The 23,017-nt window shown below is 41.2% G+C and overlaps 3 protein-coding genes and 1 pseudogene across 8 annotated transcripts; 1 reads left to right on the top strand and 3 right to left on the bottom strand.

Annotated features, from left to right (window-relative positions):
• The first annotated feature begins 726 nt into the window (after positions 1–726).
• LOC103647948 (Calcineurin B-Like (CBL)-interacting protein kinase pseudogene) lies at positions 727–1,589 on the top strand (annotated as a pseudogene). The gene is made up of 3 exons (XR_563140.4): positions 727–827; positions 955–992; positions 1,071–1,589. The product of XR_563140.4 is annotated as a Calcineurin B-Like (CBL)-interacting protein kinase pseudogene (transcript).
• Positions 1,590–1,687: 98 nt separating this feature from the next.
• Positions 1,688–3,385, bottom strand: LOC100217114 (uncharacterized). The gene is made up of 2 exons (NM_001143482.2): positions 3,232–3,385; positions 1,688–2,364 (listed from the first exon to the last, which is right to left on the bottom strand). The coding sequence occupies exons 1-2, from the start codon at positions 3,305–3,307 to the stop codon at positions 1,991–1,993; spliced, it is 450 nt and encodes a 149-aa protein (NP_001136954.1). The 5' UTR covers positions 3,308–3,385; the 3' UTR covers positions 1,688–1,990.
• A 3,724-nt stretch (positions 3,386–7,109) lies between these two features.
• LOC100280564 (uncharacterized) lies at positions 7,110–14,634 on the bottom strand. Of its 5 annotated transcripts, none has more exons than XM_020547692.1 (6): positions 14,406–14,633; positions 8,651–8,743; positions 8,098–8,183; positions 7,860–7,921; positions 7,644–7,729; positions 7,110–7,466 (listed from the first exon to the last, which is right to left on the bottom strand). In XM_020547692.1, exons 2-6 carry the CDS (start codon positions 8,729–8,731, stop codon positions 7,374–7,376), a joined length of 408 nt encoding a protein of 135 aa, XP_020403281.1. In that variant the 5' UTR covers positions 8,732–8,743; positions 14,406–14,633; the 3' UTR covers positions 7,110–7,373. The 5 variants fall into 5 exon arrangements, with proteins under 5 accessions (XP_020403281.1, XP_035820667.1, NP_001146955.1 ...); NM_001153483.1 differs by having other exon boundaries at positions 7,126–7,466; positions 8,651–8,766; positions 14,406–14,634; NM_001401312.1 differs by lacking the exon at positions 14,406–14,633 and adding an exon at positions 9,602–10,774 and having other exon boundaries at positions 7,126–7,466.
• Positions 14,635–15,410: 776 nt separating this feature from the next.
• Positions 15,411–19,992, bottom strand: LOC100193477 (putative TCP-1/cpn60 chaperonin family protein). Its single transcript, NM_001254862.2, has 15 exons — positions 19,730–19,992; positions 19,168–19,231; positions 18,950–19,085; positions 18,049–18,200; positions 17,921–17,968; positions 17,741–17,833; positions 17,489–17,595; positions 17,190–17,304; positions 17,014–17,100; positions 16,652–16,856; positions 16,476–16,570; positions 16,105–16,173; positions 15,928–16,035; positions 15,725–15,843; positions 15,411–15,613 (listed from the first exon to the last, which is right to left on the bottom strand). The coding sequence occupies exons 1-15, from the start codon at positions 19,861–19,863 to the stop codon at positions 15,538–15,540; spliced, it is 1,608 nt and encodes a 535-aa protein (NP_001241791.2). The 5' UTR covers positions 19,864–19,992; the 3' UTR covers positions 15,411–15,537.
• Between the last annotated feature and the right edge of the window lie 3,025 nt (positions 19,993–23,017).

Raw genomic sequence — 23,017 nt, 5'->3', positions numbered from 1 at the left:
GGCGGTGGAAATATGCCCTCTATCTCCGACTTTCCACCAGCTGGGAAGACGCCATCAGGGAAGACCTGAAAGAAAAAAAAAAGGTAAAAGTTCAAGAATAAAAAAAGGGAAGGAAGCAAACCAATTAACACTGATCCCAGTACAGAACCATCTCAAACTGCTGAAGTATGGAAGGGTGCCATTTGCTGATCTGCTTCTTCAGAAAAGCGCCGCTTGTACGGAAGCCATGCAGGCACAGCACCTTGGTTCTTTTGTCCTGCTCCATGTGAGCTCAACTCTCCCAAGCACAGCCTAAGTTTCGACAAACACAAGAAAGTTGGCCTTAAGAAGGCCTGGACATGCAGCAGCTGGTACGTACCACTCCAAGGGTACATGTCGCTTTCACCCTACACAAAAAAAAAAGGACGAGACTGCATTTTACATAGCACAAAGAGCATCTTGAATTCATGCATCTTAAACCAACAATAAGAACGTGCGGTTTGGAATGAATTTGCACTAGGCACAAAGAGCATCTGCCATTGTAAAAATAGACGTGGGTAAAGTGGGCCATGGCCCATCTCAATTTTTGAAACCCATTGTACCTACCTTTTATATATACTATAAAATAGAAAAGATTTACAAGGTACATAGAGCCAAATTGGACAATTAGACAGCAGCCCAAGTGGGTTAGCCCCCACCTAAACTTTCGCCTGCGTCCGCCACTGATTGGAAATTTGGACTGTTCTTGCTCCTTTCTTTTATAACAGGTGATGGGAAGCAAAACAAGGATTTATCTCCATTGTGCTGGAGTTTGTTATGGGTGGAGAGCTCCATGATATCATACCATTGTAAGCACTGTTTTATCATTGGTTCCTCTGTCATTTGACCTTATTCTTTTCTCATCAATGAAAATTCATAAACTGTTGTATCATTGATTCCTACCAACAACTCATTTTTTTGTTTTGTTTTTCCTAGATGCTAATGGAGAACCCAAAAGCAGGAAGGGGTCTGAGGTAAGGGAGAACACCCAGCGGTGAGATAACTTTTGGTAAATAAAAGATAACTGAGACATTACCCTGTTGCATGTTTAGGTTTTCCAAGTGGCTCCATCTCTCAATGTGGCTGAGCTGAAGAAGGCAAAGGGAGATACTCAAAATGTACAAATTTTACTCAAACAGTTCAAATAATCAATAATTCAGTATACAAATCTTACTCTGTCCATGGAGCTGAAGGACGTCGTTCGGGAGCATGATGATTAAGTCCAAGACAGAAGTTCCTCACCATGAAACAGTTGTAGAATTTTAAGCTTACAGAACTCATTGTGGTGGTGGTGGGGAGGGCGGCTGAGATGAGGGATATGTTGTTAGTTTTCCCTGTACATAGCTCTTGTTTTCAGCGCCTAAGACCTGATAATGATGATCTGGAATGAATGAAGAGGTACATGAAACAGATGAGAAGGCTGTTTCCTGTAGTGAATACTGGAATATGGTGCTGATATATTCATAGGTTCAGAATATAATGTATGTTATTAGTCGGTCAAACTTCGGGAAGACAATGTTGCCTCCAACAATACAACACCTTGCACTGGATGTCTGAATCCATTTGTTTCAGTTGCATCCAACAATACAAATCGGCGGTTTGGAATAAATTTGCACAAAGAGCTTCTGCCACGATAACTGCAGATCATCGCATTAAAAACAACCGGCCATCCATTGATGCTAAAAAAGGTGAAGCAGAAGTTGATGTGTGGAGGTGGTGGGAGGGGGAATGTAGCTACATATGGTTTCAACTGCAACCAAGACACAGCAGGGAGGGCAATCATTACAGTTTCACATGAATCAACAGTTCTGAAAACACACTGGAGGGAAGAACAAAGCAGCAACTGCATTGCCTTTCAAAAACTACAACTAGCAGAATGTTTCACTGGAAGTCGATGAAATAAGAGTTGCATTGCATCTTGACTAATATGCAATGCACAATCCTCTCTGCCTTGAGCTTATGCTTCTGTGGCTCACTTGGCCATCATGACCTTAACAAACTCCTCGTAGTTAATCTGGCCATCACCATCGACATCAGCCTCACGGATCATCTCGTCTACCTCCTCATCAGTTAGCTTCTCCCCAAGATTTGTCATGACATGGCGGAGCTCGGCGGCAGAGATGAAGCCGTTCTGGTCCTTGTCAAACACACGAAAGGCCTCCTTGAGCTCTTCCTCAGAGTCGGTGTCCTTCATCTTGCGAGCCATAAGGTTCAGAAACTCTGGAAAATCGATGGTGCCGTTGCCATCGGCATCGACCTCATTGATCATGTCCTGGAGCTCAGCCTCTGTAGGGTTTTGCCCCAGTGAACGCATGACAGTTCCCAGCTCCTTGGTCGTGATGCAACCTGTACAAGATACGGCACAACCATTTCTGTAATTATAACTAGGTAAAGTAGTGACTGAAGAGAGAAATAATTCAGCAAGTTAGGGAGAACCCAGATGTCAAAAGGTGGTAATATCTTAATCGAAAAGTTTGAAATGCTATGTGGAAAGCAGGGCAGTTTCTAAGTGGTAAATCATCATGTTTTGACCGAGCACGCATAGCCACTGGAATTGAGCCAATCAGTGTGGGTGCCGTTTCCCCAATAGCAGTCGGTCCCAGTTTTCCTTTTTGGGGGTCAACTACTGCACAGGAACAAGGTAGAACAAGAAACATGTCGTTCAACGTTGAAGCTGGATCGCACAATTACTAGGAAAATTACTTGGACAAACTGAGCACGATCTTTAACCTCTTCTAACTTCAGTCAACCTGGAGCATGAAAAGACTAATGAATTGAAAATGTTTTGGTAGCAATCAGCCTGCTACAACTTCATCATGCTACACAGACCACGACCAGACTGGGTCAAAGGTTACACTGCTCCCAGAAAAAAAATCACTTGGCCACGTCTCGTATTGATTCACAGCGTAACAATCCAAACAAACATGATTGTCAGTGGCGAAATGGTCAAAGAGCAGATAAACCTAAGGTCCACATCGCCGATTCCGCCACTGGTAGGGAGAAATGCACAGGACAGCGACGCGATCGAGCCCCGCCGCGGACTCCGTCCACATCCGGGATGTATCGGATCTACCCCGTCTAAACAGACTTGCGGGCGGCAATGCCACTACACAGGCAGCCACGTACGCCGAGCATCTCCACCCACGGAGGACAGATCCGAAGGAACACGGAGAGAGAGAGAGAGAAAGAGAGTATGAGGAGAGCGAACCGTACCATCCCCGTCCTTGTCGAAGAGGCTGAAGGCCTCCTTGAACTCGGCGATCTGGTCGTCGGTGAGTTGGTCCGCCATGGGCGTGGTGGTGGGGAGGGATCAGATCGATCGGAGCTGGAAGCGGCAGGGGCTGGATCGAGGACGAGGAAAAACGGCTAGAGCGCTCGTCCGCTGGAATTTTCCTTCCCCCAATTTATACGCGCTTCCACTAGAGCGGCCGTCACATTTAGGCCGGGCTCTGGTTTATCGTTTTAGCTCTGACTCCTCCGGCTCCTTTATCTTTTGAAGGAGATTTGTTTTATAATTCGTTTTACAAAACAGATTCTCCTATATTTTTTTAAATGATGTATGAGAAGAACGTTGGAAGAGTTGGTATAAGCTACGGTTTTAATGCTCTAGCTCCTAACAATAAAACAAAACAGCTCTAACTCTCGAAGAGCAATGAGTTGTTTTTCTTTTTGACTGTTTGGTAGAACTTTACAATGAACTTGTCGAAAGAGTCGTGCCAAAGGGTCTTCGACAATATCCAAATATTTTTTTCCCAAACTACCTCTCGGCTATTCTATCTCCCCTTCTCAACCCAACCCAAATCAAATCAAGTCTACACCAAATTCAATGTCTTTGTGTAGTTCTATACATGGCATACAAGGAGTGCTCCGATAAAGATTCGAACAGAACAAGCCATAGGTACACACACGAAGAAAGTCGATGTCAAACTACTTAAAAGACTAGTATAGGACAATATGATGCGATGACATACAATCATATTTAATATCTATAAAAAATAAATTTAATATCAAAGTAAACATATGATCAATGTATAAGATATTAATTAAATTGATAAGAACAAATATTACACTTTTTCTTAATTAAAAGGTCCAGAAATGAATGAATTGAAAAGGAGCCCGACCCTTTTTTATAGATGGTTCAGTTGCGCGTTCTCCTTTAGCTAACGAGGTTGATATTATGTAGGAGCATTGTGCTACGTGTGTCTTACTAGCGTGTTAGGCTTGGAGCGGTTTATCATGGCTCATGTGGTGTAACTGTCTATTAGATTTATTGTTTGACGAGAAGCGAAAAAAGAAATAGATCTACACACTTTGTATGTGACGCACAATGCACGAAAATAACTGAAAATAGGAATCAAGAAATCAGCTAACGTGTTTTTTGTGTTTTTTTTCTAAAAAAAATCCAGATAACAGTTTATATGTCCATTTAGGGATGGAGGGGCGTGCTTCGTGTACGGTACAATAATTGTGATAAGATGTGAGTATATTAGATCTGCTTTAGGTAGGGGTCTATTGTCCATGCAGGAAGGTATATAGCGCCATAAAAACGCTTTTGCGGAGTCTTCAGCTCTGAGGACTTCACTTTTTTAGAGCATCTCTAAAAGACTCTTTATTTTTGACTCTTTATTTGTCACTCTATAAAAATTAAACTCTAAATATAATATCTCATTTCAACAGACTCTCCAACATGCAAGTTAGCTTGGCTAGCGAGATTTGCTAGTCAAATTTGGCTAATGAGAGAGTCAATTTAGATAGCCGGATAGCTTGTCAAGTTAAATAGCTAGCCTGTTGGAGAGCTATTTTGTTATTAAGTAGCTAAAATTTAACTTGACAAGCTATTCAGCTAATCTCTTGGAGATGCTCTTAGTAGCTAAATCTCTCCTTACTCACTGCCTCACTGGATCAAACATCACCTGAGCAATGTAATCTTTATCCACACTTGCATCTAATCATTAACTGTAATAGGATATAGAATATTACGCTTAGAGGAACCGGATCTCTATAAATCCTACATATGCATATATGGTCTGATCGTCTAGCAATATGTGGTCTACAACCGTCTCTTTTTATTTTTAGAGCATTTCCAACAATGTCTTAAATTGTTGCCTTAAATTGTAATATAGGATTTTACACAGCAAAAGCTACTCCAACAGTACCTCATTTTATAAAATTCGGTCCCAAAATTATAGAACACTCTCTCAAGTGCCTTAAATACTACACCGTAGTAGGCTGCTCTATAATATATAAATTTACTCATTTTCAAATCAAAAGACATTTTTATAGGTCATGTTGTTGGAGATGCTCTTATCCGATACCTTTGGTATCGCAACACGACGATAGTAAGCTTTCTACATTCATAAAAAATGCAATTCTCGCTTTAATTTATGAGAACTCAAATATATTAATGTTTGACTAAAAAATATGTAAAAGTGCTAATATTTACTACAAAATACTAATTTCTATATATTAGAACCGGGAGTAAAGGTCGCACACGGTGTACACATAAAAGTCTATAAACATAATTGTGACTAAAATTAAGCTAGTTCGAGTTGCATAGATTTTGTAGGAAGTAAGTTTTTCTTTTCTTTTGTGGCATCAATTGCTAGTTAATTTGCATGGGCATCATCATAGTATATAAGATCATTTGTCACGATTAGAGATATAAGACTGTGTCAAGTAATTCACCTATATAGTCACCTAAAACACTGTTTTGCACTGCTTTACATTGTAGATTGCACTGTCCGCAAAGTAAAATTTGAATATGGGTATAGAGATGAATAAGCTATTGGAGATAACCAAGTGTGTCCGTCCGCGAATTCTATCACTCTATGGCTAAGCAACTAAGGTCCTTGTTTGAAACCTCTGAAACTAATAGTTAGCTTCTAAAATTAGTGGTAGATGTTTCAAACATCCTCAATTAATACTCTAACTAGTTGTTAAATAAATGACAGCTAACAATTAATTCATTAGCTAGCTCAACCTACCTAATAATTTACCAATAAATTGTTAGCCGACTAACTATTAGCTTTAGAGATTTTAAACAAAGACTAAAGTTGGTCATTTTAGTAACAACTCCGTCAACAATACATTTAAGAAAATAATTTTAGTGCCTTAATCTCCTATAATTCACTTGCTCTCAAACTAGCCTTAAAGCTGAGGGAATCAAGTAGAGTTGGATGGTCGAGGACGATGTGCCTCTTCCAAAATTCGCCGGAAACTATGACATCCAATTTCTTCTCAGCCTAACAAAATCTTTCGGCCCATGTTATTTCTTTCTTCATCGCCATTGCCCGGGAACCGTGAGGACCCTATCCCGAGTTACCGCCTATCTGACATGGTTCCTCTGCTTTATTGAAATTTGAAATTTCAGCTCCTAGCGAATCACCTCGAGTCCTGCCTGCCTAACTGAGCAGCAAATGCTGGGTGGCAGCAAACGTTAATGGATTAGGTTCTGCAGCATCCTTTGGTCCACATGAATGCTTCATAAGAAAACCCAAGGAGGCTTTCTTTTCCCTTCAATTTCATTAGCATGTTTGGATGTAGATATTGAAGCAAAGAATTAAAAATTAAAATTTATTATTTGTTTACACGTGGCATTGAGATTTAGAATTATTTAGAGACTCAATTCCCTAGAATTGATCTATAACTTGAAACTCACACTCCCAATACGGAGCATCACTCCTCAGTATTGGATGAAATTAGACCATATAATTATAAACTCCACAAAATAGAATTAAAATTACAGATCATTTCAATACCATGGCTGGTTTTGTAGCTGAACTCAATTCAATTCCACGCCCTCCAATATCGACATCCAAACAGAGCACAAGACCTTATTTGTTTACACGTGGATTGAAGGGAGGGTTTGAGGAGACTAAATCTCTTTATATTCAATTTTAAGGCTTTAATCCCCGTCGATTCCTTCCTAACCGAACAAACCCTAAGTCCCTCTTCGTTTTGTGCTAATCCATAGGGATTGAGAGGGATTAAAACCCTACAAATCAAAATCCTCTCCAATCTCTTCCAATCTCCCTCAATCCCTATGGTTTTAGGATCAGACGAACATGGCCTAAAGATTAAGACATCTGCGATGCACGACACAATCAATTAAAGTTTGAACATTATCGCCAAGTCATTTTGTTCTCGAAAAAAAAATGATCCATAGGTCGGTCATAACAAAGCCAACGCCAAGAAAAATTAGACAAGTCATTTTGTTCTCGAAAAAAAAAATGATCCATAGGTCGGTCATAACAAAGCCAACGCCAAGAAAAATTAGACGTATGTGTTATCAGATGATGATGGCACAAAAAAATCGGCGTGCCTGCTTTACGATGAAACCCCAGCATATGCCCGTATTACAGGTACCTCCTCGCGAGCGCCCTCACCTTGGTATCGAAATGAGAGGATGTGATGCGAGAGCCGGGCAGGTAAAGCGGGTTGAGGAATATCTGCATGGCAGCAAAACAAACTTACTGTATATCATTATAGAAACCAAGCAGAGAACTGTAGGTCATGTTTGTAAACTAGAATGTAGTTGATGCATGCTTCAGAGTTCGTCATGTGAAGATCCAGCACTTAGCGCTCTAGAAAGTCTCCTGGTTGTAGATTAGCAGTAATTGTCTTACCTTGATGTAAAGTTCATGGACCTCTTGAAAAAAGCTTTTTATTCCATCCTCGCTACGCGAGTCATGAAGCAGCATGAATCTGGTATGTGCCAGAGTTGCAGTTAAAGAAAATATAGCACTGCCATGACCAAACTTTGAAAACCGAACATAATGATGCACAGTCAAATGCCATTTGGAACAAGAAAAGAACTGTCATCGTCACTTTGTAAAGGATATGACCAGCAGTTACATAAACAGACACCACAAGGTCATTGAATCTATCAACTGACTTCAGGAACCTGGGGAGGAAAAGAAAATGTAAACAAACAAAAGTTTCTAGGTGAGGTAAACGGTACATAAAATGCTAGAAGAATAACATTTGGATATGATTTCATTCTTCGCCCGCAGCCCAATGCAAAACTAACTAGCTCCATGCTAGGTCCTGAACAAAACACAAAACTAATAAAATACTCACATTGCATTTGTTGTCCATGCTAGATCCTGAACAACATCTAATGCAGCATGCAGAATAAACTGATGGTGATAAGACAAATCTTCTTTCTGCCAGAGCAAGTTAACAAATGGTAAGATTAGGCATAGACCTTATTAATTCAGTATGGATATGCTGCTCAAAAAACAAAACGCAGAAAGAAAATCCCTGCCATCTAAAGTAAACTAAAACTACAATTTTACATATCTGTATACTGTGAGGCACATCACAGTTTTAATCTCAACAGAAGAAATTTTAGAGAAGTATTATCCCATTAAACATCTTAGTTCTTGCTGGGTAGGAATGGATATAAGAAGCCTGATCCAACATAAACTAACGAGTAGGGACAGATATGGAGAGCCTGATCCAACATGACTAAGTCAATCTATTGAGTATTTGCATATGAGTTTCTTTACCATATCAACAGAGTGAAATGGTGCACGTCTTGGAGAAAAGTGCAATGTTATAGATATAGTCAGATAGTTAATTGTAATCTGAACATATTATATAGGAAGTACATGAAGTTCAAGGTACATACTTTGGGTGCAGATCCAACTTCTGCCTCATAGATTGGGATGTCATTCTTACTGACAATCACAAAGCATGCTGTACTTGCCATTCCAACCAGCACCTAGAAAAAATTCCCCCGAACAACTTCAGATGTTGCAAAGAAAAGAATAATAAAGATAGTCAGGATGAAATGCCATTCAACATAAAAACCGGTTATTAGAAAATTTTAACACAGCCCAATATCTAAGGGTGAAAATGGTCGGTAACGGTCGGAAAAAACCTCTCACCGTTTTCACCCGCATAATTTTTTGTTCGGCCGGAATCGGTAAACGGGAAAGTCGGAAACGGATAACGACCGGTAAATTCCGGTATATCGAAAACGGATAAATCCGAGCAAAATAGCTCGGAATTGATCGGGAAACGGTAATTGTAATCGGAAAAGCTCACAATAAACAAATCCTAATCACACAATTGTTCATTCACAGCCACATACAAGTCTCATTCACGATTTTTTCAAGCTATCTTCCTGATGATACTTGTAGGTTTGGACAAGTGTGAGATTTGTGCCATGGTCTTTGTCTGCCTTGAGCTGTTGCTGTCCTTTCACAATAAAATCAGTAGTAAGTGTAGTAAGTATGTGCCATTTTAGATGAATCTGTACAACAAAATCAGTAGTAAGTGTAGTAAGTATGTGCCATTTTAGTTGTAGTTTATCAGATCCAAACACACATAGCTAAAATTAGGTCCCCCACGCGGCCACGCCCCTGCGCTAGAGCCAGAGCCCACCACCGCAGAGCGCAGACCGCAGCGGCTTCGATGCGTGCGAGCCGCGGTTCCTGTTGCCGCCCCTCCTGACTGGGCCGTTGCGGCAGTGGCCGTGGCGAGTTTATGGATGGCCGGCGATGGAGCGCCTGGCGGCTGGCGCCTGCAGATCGACCAGGGGAAGGAGATGACCAGAGAGACAGAGATGGATGGGGACCTGGGGGCTTGGCAGCTTGGGGCTTCGCCGAGTCGCCGTCACAGAGTCGCTGTCCACAGCCGCAGTCCGGACTCCGGAGACGCCTCGCCGTTCGCCGACTCGCACAGGAAGGAACACGAACAGGCGGCGGCTGTGTCCTGTACGGCTGTACTCCTGTGTCTCATGCGTGCGTGCCTTGCGTGGCCAACATGGGCCCATGGGTCATGGCCGTGGGATGGGCTGATGGCTGATTGGCAGGTCCGTTGGAATGTGGATGCAATGTAACACGTGGGCCGGGAAAAATACGGGAATATACCGGAGTATCTCAAGAAATACGAAAACGGACGGTAAGTTTGTCTCACCGTTTACCGTACCGTTTCCGAAAAAACATATCCCGTTTCCGTCCCGTTTTCCGTATACCCCGATAAATCTGAAAACGGCCGGAAAAAAATGGTAAACGGTACCGGAAATTTACCGGATTTTACCGACCATTTACATCCTTACCAATATCCTAGCTCCACAAGGATGGAATTATACATTTAAAACATGTAATGACCAAATGATTATAGATGACCAAAGACACATAAACTAGAGTCCATCAAAGGTAGTCTTATTAGATGGCCCAACACACAGAAACTATCAAACTGAAGTTCTGCACCATTAGTAGTCTTATTTGGAACTGTGAGCATACCTTCTGTCCCTCGTACCTAGACTACTGAATTATTAAGCCCTGATGACCTTGTGCTAAGGATTTTCTATCCTTTAGCTGCAACTTTATGTTATCTCAGTTCTACAAGGTCATGGAGTTTTAGTTTGGGTGAGCCCTGTGCTGCTCTTGATCAAGAAACTTTTGTATCAAGAAGTGTGGAATACTCAGGTTTTCTTATGTTAAAAAGAAATGGTTTAGTGGGATGATATCAATTTGCAGAGATGGTAGAAATCCCTGTTTTCAAGTCGTCGACTAGTCGGCGACTAGTCGTCCAGTCGGTCCTGGGAGCTCGACTTGGGGAGCCGACTCGACTTTTCTGGCAAGTCGGGCGACTTGTCAACGACTGGAAATTCTCAGTCGACTAGTCGTCAACTTGGTCTGGCAAGTCAGCCGACTTGTGCCCCAGTTCAGCCCAAAGGCCCATTACACAACATTTTTTCTTGTTTTGGGAGAAAATGCAATGGATGATCTTGATTTGGGAGATATTTAGGGTATCTACTATAGGTGTACATTTGGGCCGGGCCTGATGGGCCGGCCCGAAGCACGGAAAAAAAAGCACGGCCCAGGCACGGCACGGCCCGAAATAATTTAGTGTCGGGCCGGCACGGCCCGTTATATCGGGTCGGGTTTGGGCCGAGGTCACGGCCCATGGGCGGGCACGAGCACGTCCCGTTTAAGACAGGCACGAAAAGGCCCATATAGAGGCACGAAAAGGCCCATATATTTATTAAAACACACTTCATTCAACACTTTCATATACTTGATAAAGAACACAAAGCTAGAGATAATACTAGTTAGATGTTTTTTTGTATCTTTGAATTAGAGTGTGTGATGTAATTTTACTTTTGTTATGAACATTAGACAATAAACTGAACTTACGAACTTTGTATAGAGCTGATTATACTCTTTTTTCTTCTAACAAAATGATTTATAAACGAGGTAGTCATTGCATAGCTGTGGTAACATTAATACAAATATTAAGTTTGATTTTGTTCAAATTTATTTGTCTTATCTTTTATTGTTTTATTATTTTGTTGAATTTAGGGCCGTAATGTGAATTTCGGGCCAAAAACTGAATTTCGGGCCAAAAATTGAATTTCGGGCTTTTATAATTTCGGGCCGCCCGAAATAAGCCCGGCACGTTTAAGCAATTACGGGCCGGGCCGTGGGCCGAGGGCGAGGCCCATGGGCCGGCTCGGCACGGCCCGAAATTCAAACGGGCCGGGCCGGCCCGAAATTCAAACAATACGGACCTTTTCGGGCTTGGGCCGGGCCGGGCCGGGCGGCCCGAATGTACACCTATAGTATCTACTATCTAGTATCTATCTAGCTGCAGCAGCAGCTTAGCTATCTAATGGAGCTTATTTCCTTTCAAGTTTGAACTATATTTTCTTGCTATTTGTTTTCCAATTTGAACTATATGGCTGTTATGACTTATGAGTTTATGACTTATAACTTATGTAGCTGATTTGGTTCAGTTTGAGGCTTCAAATGAGGTAAGACTTGTTGTTTATTTCAGTTTAGTTCAATTTCAGGCTTCAAATGAGGTAAAACATGCTCTTTCTTTTAAATGCTATATTGTCTATATGAAGCCATTATATAGGCAAAACAACCACTATATTGGCAAGTCGACTAGTCGACTGACTTATTGACTAGTCACCAAGTCGGTACCTTGTCGACTCTGACTCGACTTATCGACTTGAAAACCTTGGTAGAAATTGTGATATGCTTGCCAAGAGGGGCACACTCATCTATTTTATAGTTCTGCTAATCAAGTGATCTGCACTCAGAATGGAATATAAAACCTTTAACAGTACCCAAAACCTCAAATCTATGTGAGTTTGCAAATGGTGTTCGTTGCAGGAATTTTCTGGGGCTGATAGACTGAGCATATGTTGTGGCATTCATGGAACTTACTAGTGATACGAAGGTCTCAGGCGCAAGGGAATACACAAAAGGTAACTGATAAGGGTGAAACTAGGATCATCTATGGTGGTGCACATACACAGTGGTGAAACATCCTTGTGCTAGCAACAAACTATTTTTAACCATACACTGTGCACAACCTTCATATAAATCCTAGATTTGTCCCTGCAATTAATCACCATTATATGAAAGGTACAACGACAGGATTGAAACTGCCCTGAAGAAAAATGAAATCAAACAATCAATTGCATCTTCCTCAATTACTACCCTAAACATTTCAGCTTAAATATATGAATATTATCCTACTTCCATCAATCCTCGTTTTTATAATCATGTCTTCTTGCTCCTATGACTTTGCTGAACTAAGGTCCTAGCAAAAAGCCAGTGCAAGCTCTACATTGGTACCCTGTTAGGCTGTTAATACATATACCTCAACCATTTAACCTCGGTGGATGGATCTCACACCTAAAGTTCCTTTTGCACCCATGTTTGGCACAACAAATCTAGCAACAAAAATTGCCTTTTACAATTAAGTTTCCTTTGTTCCTACTAGTGGTGAGTCTTACGAAGGTCATTCATCTACAATACGATAGTGAAAGAAAAACAAAAATGCTGCCATGCCGTGCTCAAAGGTTAGGGTTTAGGGTTCTGGTCTGGTCTGCTATTGCAGTCATCCGGTTGCTCTGCCCACTACTGCTGCATGCTACCTGATACTGCTACTACTAGTGCTAGTCTGCTACTGCTCTTCTAAGCCTACAAGTCATGTGCATTTGTGCTATGCTACTGTCTACTATGCTGTGTTGTGATGTGCTCTCTGCTCTTCAGGCTAATAGCTATGTGCAACCCTGCTAGTGCCAGTCTGCTGCTTTGTTGAAAACTTGAAATTGAATATGTGTTTGTGCAATTGTGTTGCTTTACTGTCTATTGAGGTGGTCTAAATGTCTAGTACTCTAATCTTCTCTGCTCTTGTGCCCCTCTCTCCATGTATTGCTAGGATGGCAGAGTCAGTGGCCATGCCTGCAGCTGTTCCCTCTGGGGTGGGTTCAAAAGGGAATCAGGATGGCACGGGGCTTCTTCTCAAGAGAACATCAAATGATATTTACTTGGAGCCAGGATGGGACTGGACCCGGCCTAGAGAATAGAGATCTACATGAAGAGGAGTGGGAATCTGAAACCAATGACCCTGACTATGAGGAAGAACATATTCATTATGAGGATGATGAAGATGAAATACTTGGAGCAAGTTCCTTTGAGAATTGAGGCTGTGAGCTGTGGCAATTTGTGTGGTGTGGTTGCATGTCATATCATGCTTGGTTGTGTTGTGCACTTGTGCTACCTGCTGTGTGTTGTCCTGTACTGCTAGTTGCTGCTATGACTAAGACATTTCATTTGCCCCCATGTTTGAGTTTGAATTACTACCTCCGTTCTCGAATATTTGTTGCTCGCTAGTTAATTTTTTTAAACTAAAACGTGACAAATAAAAAAGAACAGAGGGAGTATCAGTTATGAACTATCAACTATGCTATGTTATGTCATGCACTCATAACTCGTGCATGATGTAGTGTTGTTGTTAATTTGGTTTCTGCTGCTGTTCATTCGTGCAGTGTGCTGTTGTTGTTAATTTCTGGATGCTGTTAATTTGTGCTGAGTGTTACTGCTGTTAATTTGTTCTTGTTCATGCAAAGAAACAAGAAACCCAGTGCTTTGTCGTTATTTGTGTAGGTTCAACTGCAGTGGAGAAAGGAAGAGGACAAGAGGCAAGGAATTGTTGCTGTAAGAAGACCACTTCAAAACCCACTTTTTAGGTATATAATTGGATTTTTTTTACGATATTTGCAAAAACACTTAATCGCGCTTAAGCTTTTTCACCCATCGAGCGCTCGCTTAGTGCTTAGCACTTTGTTGAACTCACAAATCACAAGTGGCCATGCTTATTTGTGGAATTCATCACAGATCTGTACTAGGCTTCAACCAATTGAACAAAAAAAGATCCATTGGTGATCAGGGGCGAACCCAGTAAAGGACATGGATGTACACCCGATAATTTTTGCAAAGCAATCAAAGTTAGTAGACATAATACATGAATGCATATATACTTGCAATTAGATTCAGATCCGAGTACGAATAGTAAGTCAGGGTTTGGGCGCACGGTTTCGCGCAGAAGGAAAAGAAGACAAGGGGAGGGCGTACGCGGTGGTTCTCGTCGGCGACGAAGGGGCCGAAGTAGCAGTGAAGGCCGGCCCAGTCGTCTGTGAGTGGGGGCCTGCGCGCTCGCCGCCGCGGCGCCCCCTGCCGCCCGCCCGCGCGCTCGCCGACCACGCGCTAGGTGCCCTGCAGCTGGCCGACGAGGAGAGATGCGACGGGGCCTGAACCGGAAGGCTGCTGGCCGACGGGAGGGAAAGATGTGAGTACAGACTACAGAGGGAGTCTAGGTGGGAACTTTTTTATTTTAACATAGAAGGTATTCCGTATTTTTTATTTATCACGTTTTATTTTAAAATAAGCTAGCGAACTATAAATAAAAAAATAACGAAGATACCAATAGTTTTAAAAAAGAGAATACCCCTACGTTCCAAATTAAAATTTCGAGATAAACTAAAGGGGCCTACAGCAATGTTATAGTGGACTACTTTTGTATTTGAATGAACTCATTTACGACTCAGAATTTTATTTGAAATTTTTATGACTTTCAGTGGCATACGTAGCAGGGGGGTGCTTGTGCTTAGTTTGCCTCGAGTGGCATATTTAATCCAGCTATAAGACTTCTACAATGTTGTTTTAAAAATATGATATTTAAAATTTGAATTTTAAATACGGACCATCATCATATTATAGTCACCAATAAATAAACAGATTGATTATCGATTGATTGCTGCCTGCCAATGAAGACTATTCCGTGGCCCAGGAAGTTCAGACTTGGAAACACACGCCCCATATGTATGGTAGGTGCTCGCCAGTTGGTAAGAGGAAAAACGCCAGTACCAATATTTTATCCATCACATCGGATTACTTGATAATAACATTGTTATAAACATTGCTTCTTCATGTTCCATGCAGCAAGTTTGGTGGCACTAACTTCGGGAAGGCAACCTCGTCTCTCTAGAGGCTTTGTTTCCTCATAGGAGGATGTTAAAACCATCGATAAAACTAAAATCCCATGTTAAAATGGAAGCACGCAGTAATCCCAAAAAAAAAAAGCGAATGCGACCTGCTTCGTGAAATGGGACCAACTCAAGTCAAACGTATCATCCAGATCACTACTAGGCACAAAACCAAAACAAAAGGTAGAACAAATAAGTCTCGGCTAGGTGGCGACAAAAATCTAAGTCGGTTTCCTCATGTTGCGGCCTGCCCTGATCACTTCATCCACAAGCAGCAACTGGGATGCAATGATGGGTCTACAGCAAAGACCAACAAAAAAATCGTCGTTAGCTTTGCACATCAATGATGTTTTAGAAAGCACAGTTACAAGAACAATAGAAACACAAACTGGCAGCTGCATCACATACCCAGAATTGATGATCTGGCGCTTCACAGAGTAGTTGTCGAAGATGCCTTCCATCTGGGGATCAATCGGATCCCCAGAGTGATGGTTCAACCCCACAACTAATCCACGGTCATGCTCATTCTTAAGAAAGCACAAGGAAAATGATCAATAACTTCCCTGAGTTAACTACTAATAATACAAACGAAGTGATACACCCACACATACCTGGAGAGAAACAATCACATCTTGAGTATCTAAACCAGAGTTCTCAGCCAAAGTCTTGGGTATAACAAGAAGAGCTTCCGCAAACGCCTCCACCCCAAGTTGTGCTCGCTGTTGCCAAGACTACAGTATTAGCAGCAGGTTGATGTAAGGCATTATCAATGTTTTTAGTGCACATACTCCTTTGACGGTTTTCTTCACATTGTCGATAAGATGCTTCTTTGCAGCAACCTCAAAAGCACCAGCACCCTACACTTGCCAAATCAGACGGAAAGGATAAGATGAGCATACTTTTCGTGCAAGTCAATGGCTGTCTGCTCAACTGAAACCAGGCAGGTTGACACTAAACATTGACTTCACACTAAGAAGACTTCAAGTTTAACCAAACTTATTGTGAACACAAGGACAAGGTTGACTAAGTTACCAATAACTCCAGCCCTAAACTAGTGCCTTTTGTCGGTCTCAACAATGGACACAAAAAGCAAAAGCCACAAAATCTTCTTCCTAATTCCTGAAACCTTCCACACAACAGAGAAGTTTACAGATCATACCAGCACAACTGCTTCATCCTCAACTGTGTTCTTAACAGATCTTAGACCATCACGGACAGCATCCTTGATTTGTGCAATGGTATGGTCATTAGGTCCTGAATATGTCAAACGGTATTCAATTCACAGCTCAATTAGTGTATCAGAAATGAGATGTTGTTTCTCAAGAAAAAACCAACCTTTAATCAGTATAGTACAAGAGCGAGGATTTTTCACATTCTCCACAAATGTGTACTTTTCTTCTCCAAGAACATGCTCATAGACAAGACCAGCCCAGCCTAGACAATCTTCAGTCAACTCATCAACTGAATTGACAGCTTCACCACCACATGCTAGCACAAGCCTCTCCATATTTCTCCTCTTTGCTCTTCGAAGAGCAATAATCTGAGCATAAATTATTGTTTCAGAGCATGGTTTGATCAGTCAATGCCTACTTCAACTGTTAACTTCATAAGATACAAGTTCTAAAATCAAAACCTAAATCCATTCAGGGTTGAAAATAAATTTGGGTCATGTAACCACCAAGTAGAGAATAGATTACCCCCGCTCTAGCAAGGAGGTCCAGAGATGGAGGGTCAATGCCCTTCTGATTGATCACCACAAAGTTTTTATCGCCTCCAGCACAAACCTGCATGCAAGGAAACATAAGAAGTTTACCCACTATAATACAGCATATGGCAAAATTAGACTCTGGGCACAAAGCAGAGAACAAATTACCTTATTTTTCAATTCAATAATCTGTTTGACACGTTCATCAACTTGGCGTCTCTCTGCAGCAACCATTTTCTCTCTTTGTTCTGCGTTTGAGTAAAAAAATCCTGCATTGATTTCACTGAGAAGTATACATGTCAGTAAATCAGTTGGCTTCAACACTATGTGAAAAACAGGAAAAAAAATATAAGCATCTTGAACCCAATTTACTGATTACAGTTTGTATCAAAGCAGAGAAGAAATTTAACTAATTAAGCAATACTAAGACAAAAACAGTAAAAAAACAATCATGTACTGGTATGCACCTTTTCTCATATTCTAATGAGACATTGCAGGTCAAGATGTAACAATTCTCTGCCCTGCGCTTCATGTCAGGGTGACGAGAACCGTGGTCCAGGACCAGACCCTCAACCTACAAGAATAGCATGGCACATTTGTAAAAGTTATGACATCCCTCTATATACCATTATCAAGTTACATTGCTATGTTAACACAACGCCATTCTTTAAAAAGGCTATGAAATTTAGCACAATGTCGTATAAAAAAAGAATATGTACCAGACGGGTGTCAACATCAAATTTGTGGCGCATGTGCATTATTTCCACCATAAATAGATCAATTGGTTCATCTGGTTTGCGAATGCACAGAACCTATAACAGCAGAAAATTCAAATATGCTTCAAAATGGACAGGTATAGAAACTTTTCTCAGAAAAACGACAAGAGAAATCAAACATACTGCATTCACAACAATATCAGTCAACTGATCAGCCAACCCTTCATACAACTGCAACAAAGCGAGTCCATGTAAAACATGTGGCACACAGGTAAATTTCTTATGACACGGCAGATGAAAGACTGTAGTACCTTTGTCCTAAGTGTTGTTCTTGCTACCATTTTTAAGGTATCTCTGTCAGGTTCTTCACCAGTAACGACTGGCGTCTTGAACTTATCGAGAAAATCAAGACACGCTCTCTTAGCAACATCAAAACCATCAACCAAGAATCTTGGATGAGTTCCTACAAACAATTATAGAAAATAGCTTATTTCAAGAAAGGCTTCATCCAAAAAGACAGCTCTCCTAGTACAAGATAGTAGAACCTTGGCATTCTAGAATATTATTTTTTGCTAACTAATGTAATAACATCCATGTAAGCCTGGTATACATATTACTCATGTTCCCTAAACACAATGAGCTGCACAAGAACTTCCCAGCATACCTTCAGGTTTACAAGAAAAAAAAAGAATGCTTAATCAAGATTGTGTTTGTGTTGCTCTCTAACTTTAAACATGGAAATTGACTGCCATCTGAGTTCAAACAACGTCAAAATAATATTAATTGGGTGTCATGAATCATCACATAAATCATGTGATATCCCTAAACCATTAGCAATGCTTCACCCAGAAAGGATATTTCTTTTATATCTGATGAGATAAAGATAAAGATTCAAACTGCAGACCCGTTCTTAGAACAAAATGCCGCGTCAATTCAGGAACTCCAAACCACAATCTACAGTAAAATAATATCCAGAAAGGTTAACATCAAGTAAAAATTCTTACCAACAAATGGCAGCTACACCTGACATAATTGTATAGTGTAACTAGGAAAATCACCTTATATAGGTATAAATATGGTTGTACATTAATTTCCTAAATGCCAACATGATATCTCAAACACAGTAAAAGAAGTTTCAAAAACCACAAAATGAAATCAATACACCAACCCAGAGAAGATTAGACAAGTTCCCAGAACAAACCAACAACATACCTTCATCGATGCACCGCTCAGACTGCTTCATTAGCTCCCCGATAAATAGCACAGTGGAGGTTGTGCCATCACCACTTGTGTCATCCTGTGCCACAGCCGTCCTCGCAATCATGATTGCAGTTGGGTTCTGAATTTGCTGCAAATTAAAAAAAAACACCACCAAGTACATAAATCATCAGGATGTCAATAGAATGTTTCTGTGAAAGATGAAGTCATACCATTTCCTTCAAGAGGGTGTTCCCATCCTTCGTCAGCTTCAGGTCACCAGCTCCACCCACAAGCCTGAGCAGCACAAACCAAACGCCAGCAAATTCTAATGAGCAGCCCATAACAAATTTTGCACCTTTTGTATTCAATTAGGTAACTGCCAGAAGTGCAACATCTCATCGGAAAACCTAAGGCAATCAGATTACTTTTTCGCTATAAATCTGAACAACTGAAACGAGCAAGTGGCCAATTTGTTACAAATAAGCAAATACACTGCCAAATGGAGATCCAAGCAGAAATCGCCACGCGCAATTTCATACATGAATTAGATCACGCGGAGCCAACCAAACGAGAAACAGAAAACAAAGGGGAGACCATGCCTCTCAAACCTACAAGTGAACAACTACACCACCACGAAACCTAGACCCATAGTGCCGCACAAAAAATATAGGATCAAACCCTACGGGCCATCGAAAATCTAGCAGAAGGTGATCTGGCGATAACGCACAAACTAAAGAGCTACGCGAGCTGGGGCGGCGCGAGAAGAGGGAAGAGGAGGGACAGGAAGGTTACATCTTGATGGTGCCCTTGGGGCCGAGGTTGGTCTTGAGCACGTCCTGGAGGCCCTTGGCGGCGTTGATGTTCATGTGCAGCGCTGCCGACTTGTTGAGCACCTCGGCGTTAGGGTTCAGCACGCGGAGCGACATGGCTGCTGCCTTTGCTCGCTTGCTCCACCCGGAGATCTCGAAAGCGGCGGCGGCGAAGTGATCTCGACCAAGCAGGAGCGGAGCGGGAGCAGTAGGGTTTTGGGCGAGTGCGGGTTGTGATTTGCTCTTCTCTCTTCTGGAGATGTCGAGACGACGCTTTGTTGATGGGCCGTGGTCTGTTGGGCCTAGGCCCAGAGCTTCGGTTGCGCGAAAAAGTGGGCTGGTGTCATGGGCTGTTTCAGGTTTGAGATATGAGCCAACAAATACTCTCTCCATCTTATAAAATAAGGCGGACATGTTTCTAGAAATGTAAACGTTTTAAAATTTTAACTAATAATTCATTAAAAATATATTATATTCGTTCTTGGATATTTGTTTTCATTAGTTTATTTTTGAACTAAAACTCGGTAAATAAAAAATTGGAGTGGGTATATTTTTAGTGTATGCATGTTATATACTTGAACTTATATTTAAAATACTTTAATATAATGCTCAATTTGTATTTGTCGATTTCATATTTTTAAAGAAATTAATGATAAAAGTTTCACTTTAAGGAAAAAATATACATATTATTTTAGTGTATGAAGGGAGTATTTTGCATTATCTCGTCGTACTTATCCTCACAAAACTGAGAATGGGTTACTTTGTTACTCCACTAGTTCCCCAGTGTTCTCCTCTGTTTTTAGTAGTAAAAGTCATCATTCTTCCTTCAAATAAAGGGGAGTTGGATCTCCCCAAATACGGAGGACCCCATAATAACTATCAGATGGATTTGTAATGTAATCTTTATCCAACAGATCAAATAATATGATATCTTAGCCTCACTGAATGGTGATATCCTGATCCAAGGCTTAATATAATTAATAGAATATTCATATTAATAAGGTGGGATGTCTATCTCGAAGGAAGCTCCAAGTTAAGCGTGTTTGTCTTGGAGTAATTTAGGATAGGTGATCGTTCGAAAAGTTTTCTCGAGTGCGTACGAATGAGGTCAAAGTACGCACAAAAACATGTGTTGGTTTGTGGGACAATATACGCGTGATTAGATGTCTGCTCCGCGGCTGTACCGCATTCGTGGAACAGTAAAGCGCATGATGTTTGGTTCATTGTTCCACCCATACAGGCTGCACGCCTGCACATATGCAAATTTAGGTCCCATGCAGGCTAAGCGGGCACACGACGAAGGGCGAGCACGTCCTGGGTGGACGCACGCAGTGGCATAGAAATCGAGATGGCTTTTTAATTTAACTTGTTTTTATATCTTCTAATTAAATGATTTAATCACCGAACTAATTTTATATTTATGTTTATAAGATTTTTATAAGCAAAACTAGACTACTCATGCTATGTAATATTTAAAGTTTATTTATACTCTCTCATACGCTTGTTGATGCAGACAACCAAACAGATTTCATATCCGTCCTGAATGTATCGATACAAACAACCAAACAAAAGTCTATGTACGAATGTAGCCTGTCCACAAGGAGTCTAGCTCCTCACGTACAAACCATACTACCACGGTGCAACAACCAATCACACTCTATATGATCCCAGAGCTGACATGAGTACGTATCACCAGTCTGGGAGTGAACGGGGTGTTACAAGTGGATGGCTTTTTAATTTAACTTGTTTTTATATCTTCTAATTAAATGATTTAATCACCGATCTAATTTTATATTTATGTTTATAAGATTTTTATAAGCAAAACTAGACTACTCATGCTATATAATATTTAAAGTTATTTATACTCTCTCATACACTTGTTGATGCAGACAACCAAACAGATTTCGTATCCGTCCTGAATGTATCGATACAAACAACCAAACAAAAGCCTGTGTACGAATGTAGCCTGTCCACAAGGAGTCTAGCTCCTCACGTACAAACCATACTACCACGGCGCAACAACCAATCACACTCTATATGATCCCAGAGAGCTGACATGAGTATGTATCACCAGTCTGGGAGTGAACGGGGTGTCACAAGTGGTATCAGATCTGACCCTCGCGTTTTCACGGGCGTGTGTGGGCTAGGGGCGGGTATATGACGCATGGTGCATGTGGGTATCAGACAACAGCACACTTGTGTGCTTTCCTCTTCTTTCTTCTCCATTCATCTTCAGTTTTTGAAGGATTTTTCTGTGACTTTACTTTTAGAGTATAATTCAATTGAATCGGTCCTAGAAGATTACCTCTTTTCGTATCTTGTCCCATCTTTTTTTTCGTTTCACCTCAACCAGAGCTCTACTTTATAGTGACCTTGTTTTTCATCTTGAGCTTGATCTTGAGCCTTATGACTTACAACGTTATTAGGTGATGATCCTTGATGCACCATAGTTCTTCTCAACTTGACCAACCTTGATTTAGCAAGTCATCTCCTTCACTCTTGGCTTTGGGTTCCTCGGCCTCCTTCACCTTCTCTTGTGCACTCGGCACCTCAAAGCACTTCTTGCTTCCATCTTTGGCTTGATCAGTTGTCTCCGAGTTACGCACATTGAGCCTCACTTAAGTAGTGTCCATCTTTCTTGTGACGTCTGTTATTCATAAATAATTCAACCTTTGGACTACCACTCTTGAACATTTGTGTTGAACTTTACCAGCTTTACACTAAGCATCTGTCCAACACTTAACACACCTGTTAGTCTTTTAATTAGGTTATCATCCAAACCACCAAAAACCACAAGAGAGCTTTCACCTTAACGCTGAGCACTCCAATCTGTCTGCAGCCATCGACCTCGTGTGTGATCATCTTGGGGTTTCGCAATCGAGGGAGATGTCCACCTGGACTCCCTGGATGATGCTCATCTCCGGTCACATTTATGAACCGGAGGCCATTAAGTTCCAGCTCGGGGTCCTCCATGCCTCGGTCGTCGCTCGTCCTCTTGGTGAGAACTTGGTCAAACAGGGTTCAGTATGCCTCGGATATGCCGTCAGTCGGCGACACAGCGAGCTCTAAAGACAAGAGGGCGTTGGCAGGACCTGTCCTGTGGTCGCTCATTTTTCGAATTTCCTAGAGAAGAAAGGAAGATGATTAATTTTTTCCTAGAGGATTTGTAAAAATAGAGATATGTTTAATAAAATGTCGCCAGGGTCTTTGGTGTTGCGCTTTGTGTTTTTTCTTTGCTAGCGATCGTTCCACCGAGATGGGTTTTCACAAG

The sequence above is a fragment of the Zea mays genome, chromosome 2, assembly GCF_902167145.1.
Source record: "Zea mays cultivar B73 chromosome 2, Zm-B73-REFERENCE-NAM-5.0, whole genome shotgun sequence".
Classification (NCBI taxonomy): domain Eukaryota; kingdom Viridiplantae; phylum Streptophyta; class Magnoliopsida; order Poales; family Poaceae; genus Zea; species Zea mays.
This window is presented reverse-complemented; position numbering and strand designations above follow the sequence as displayed.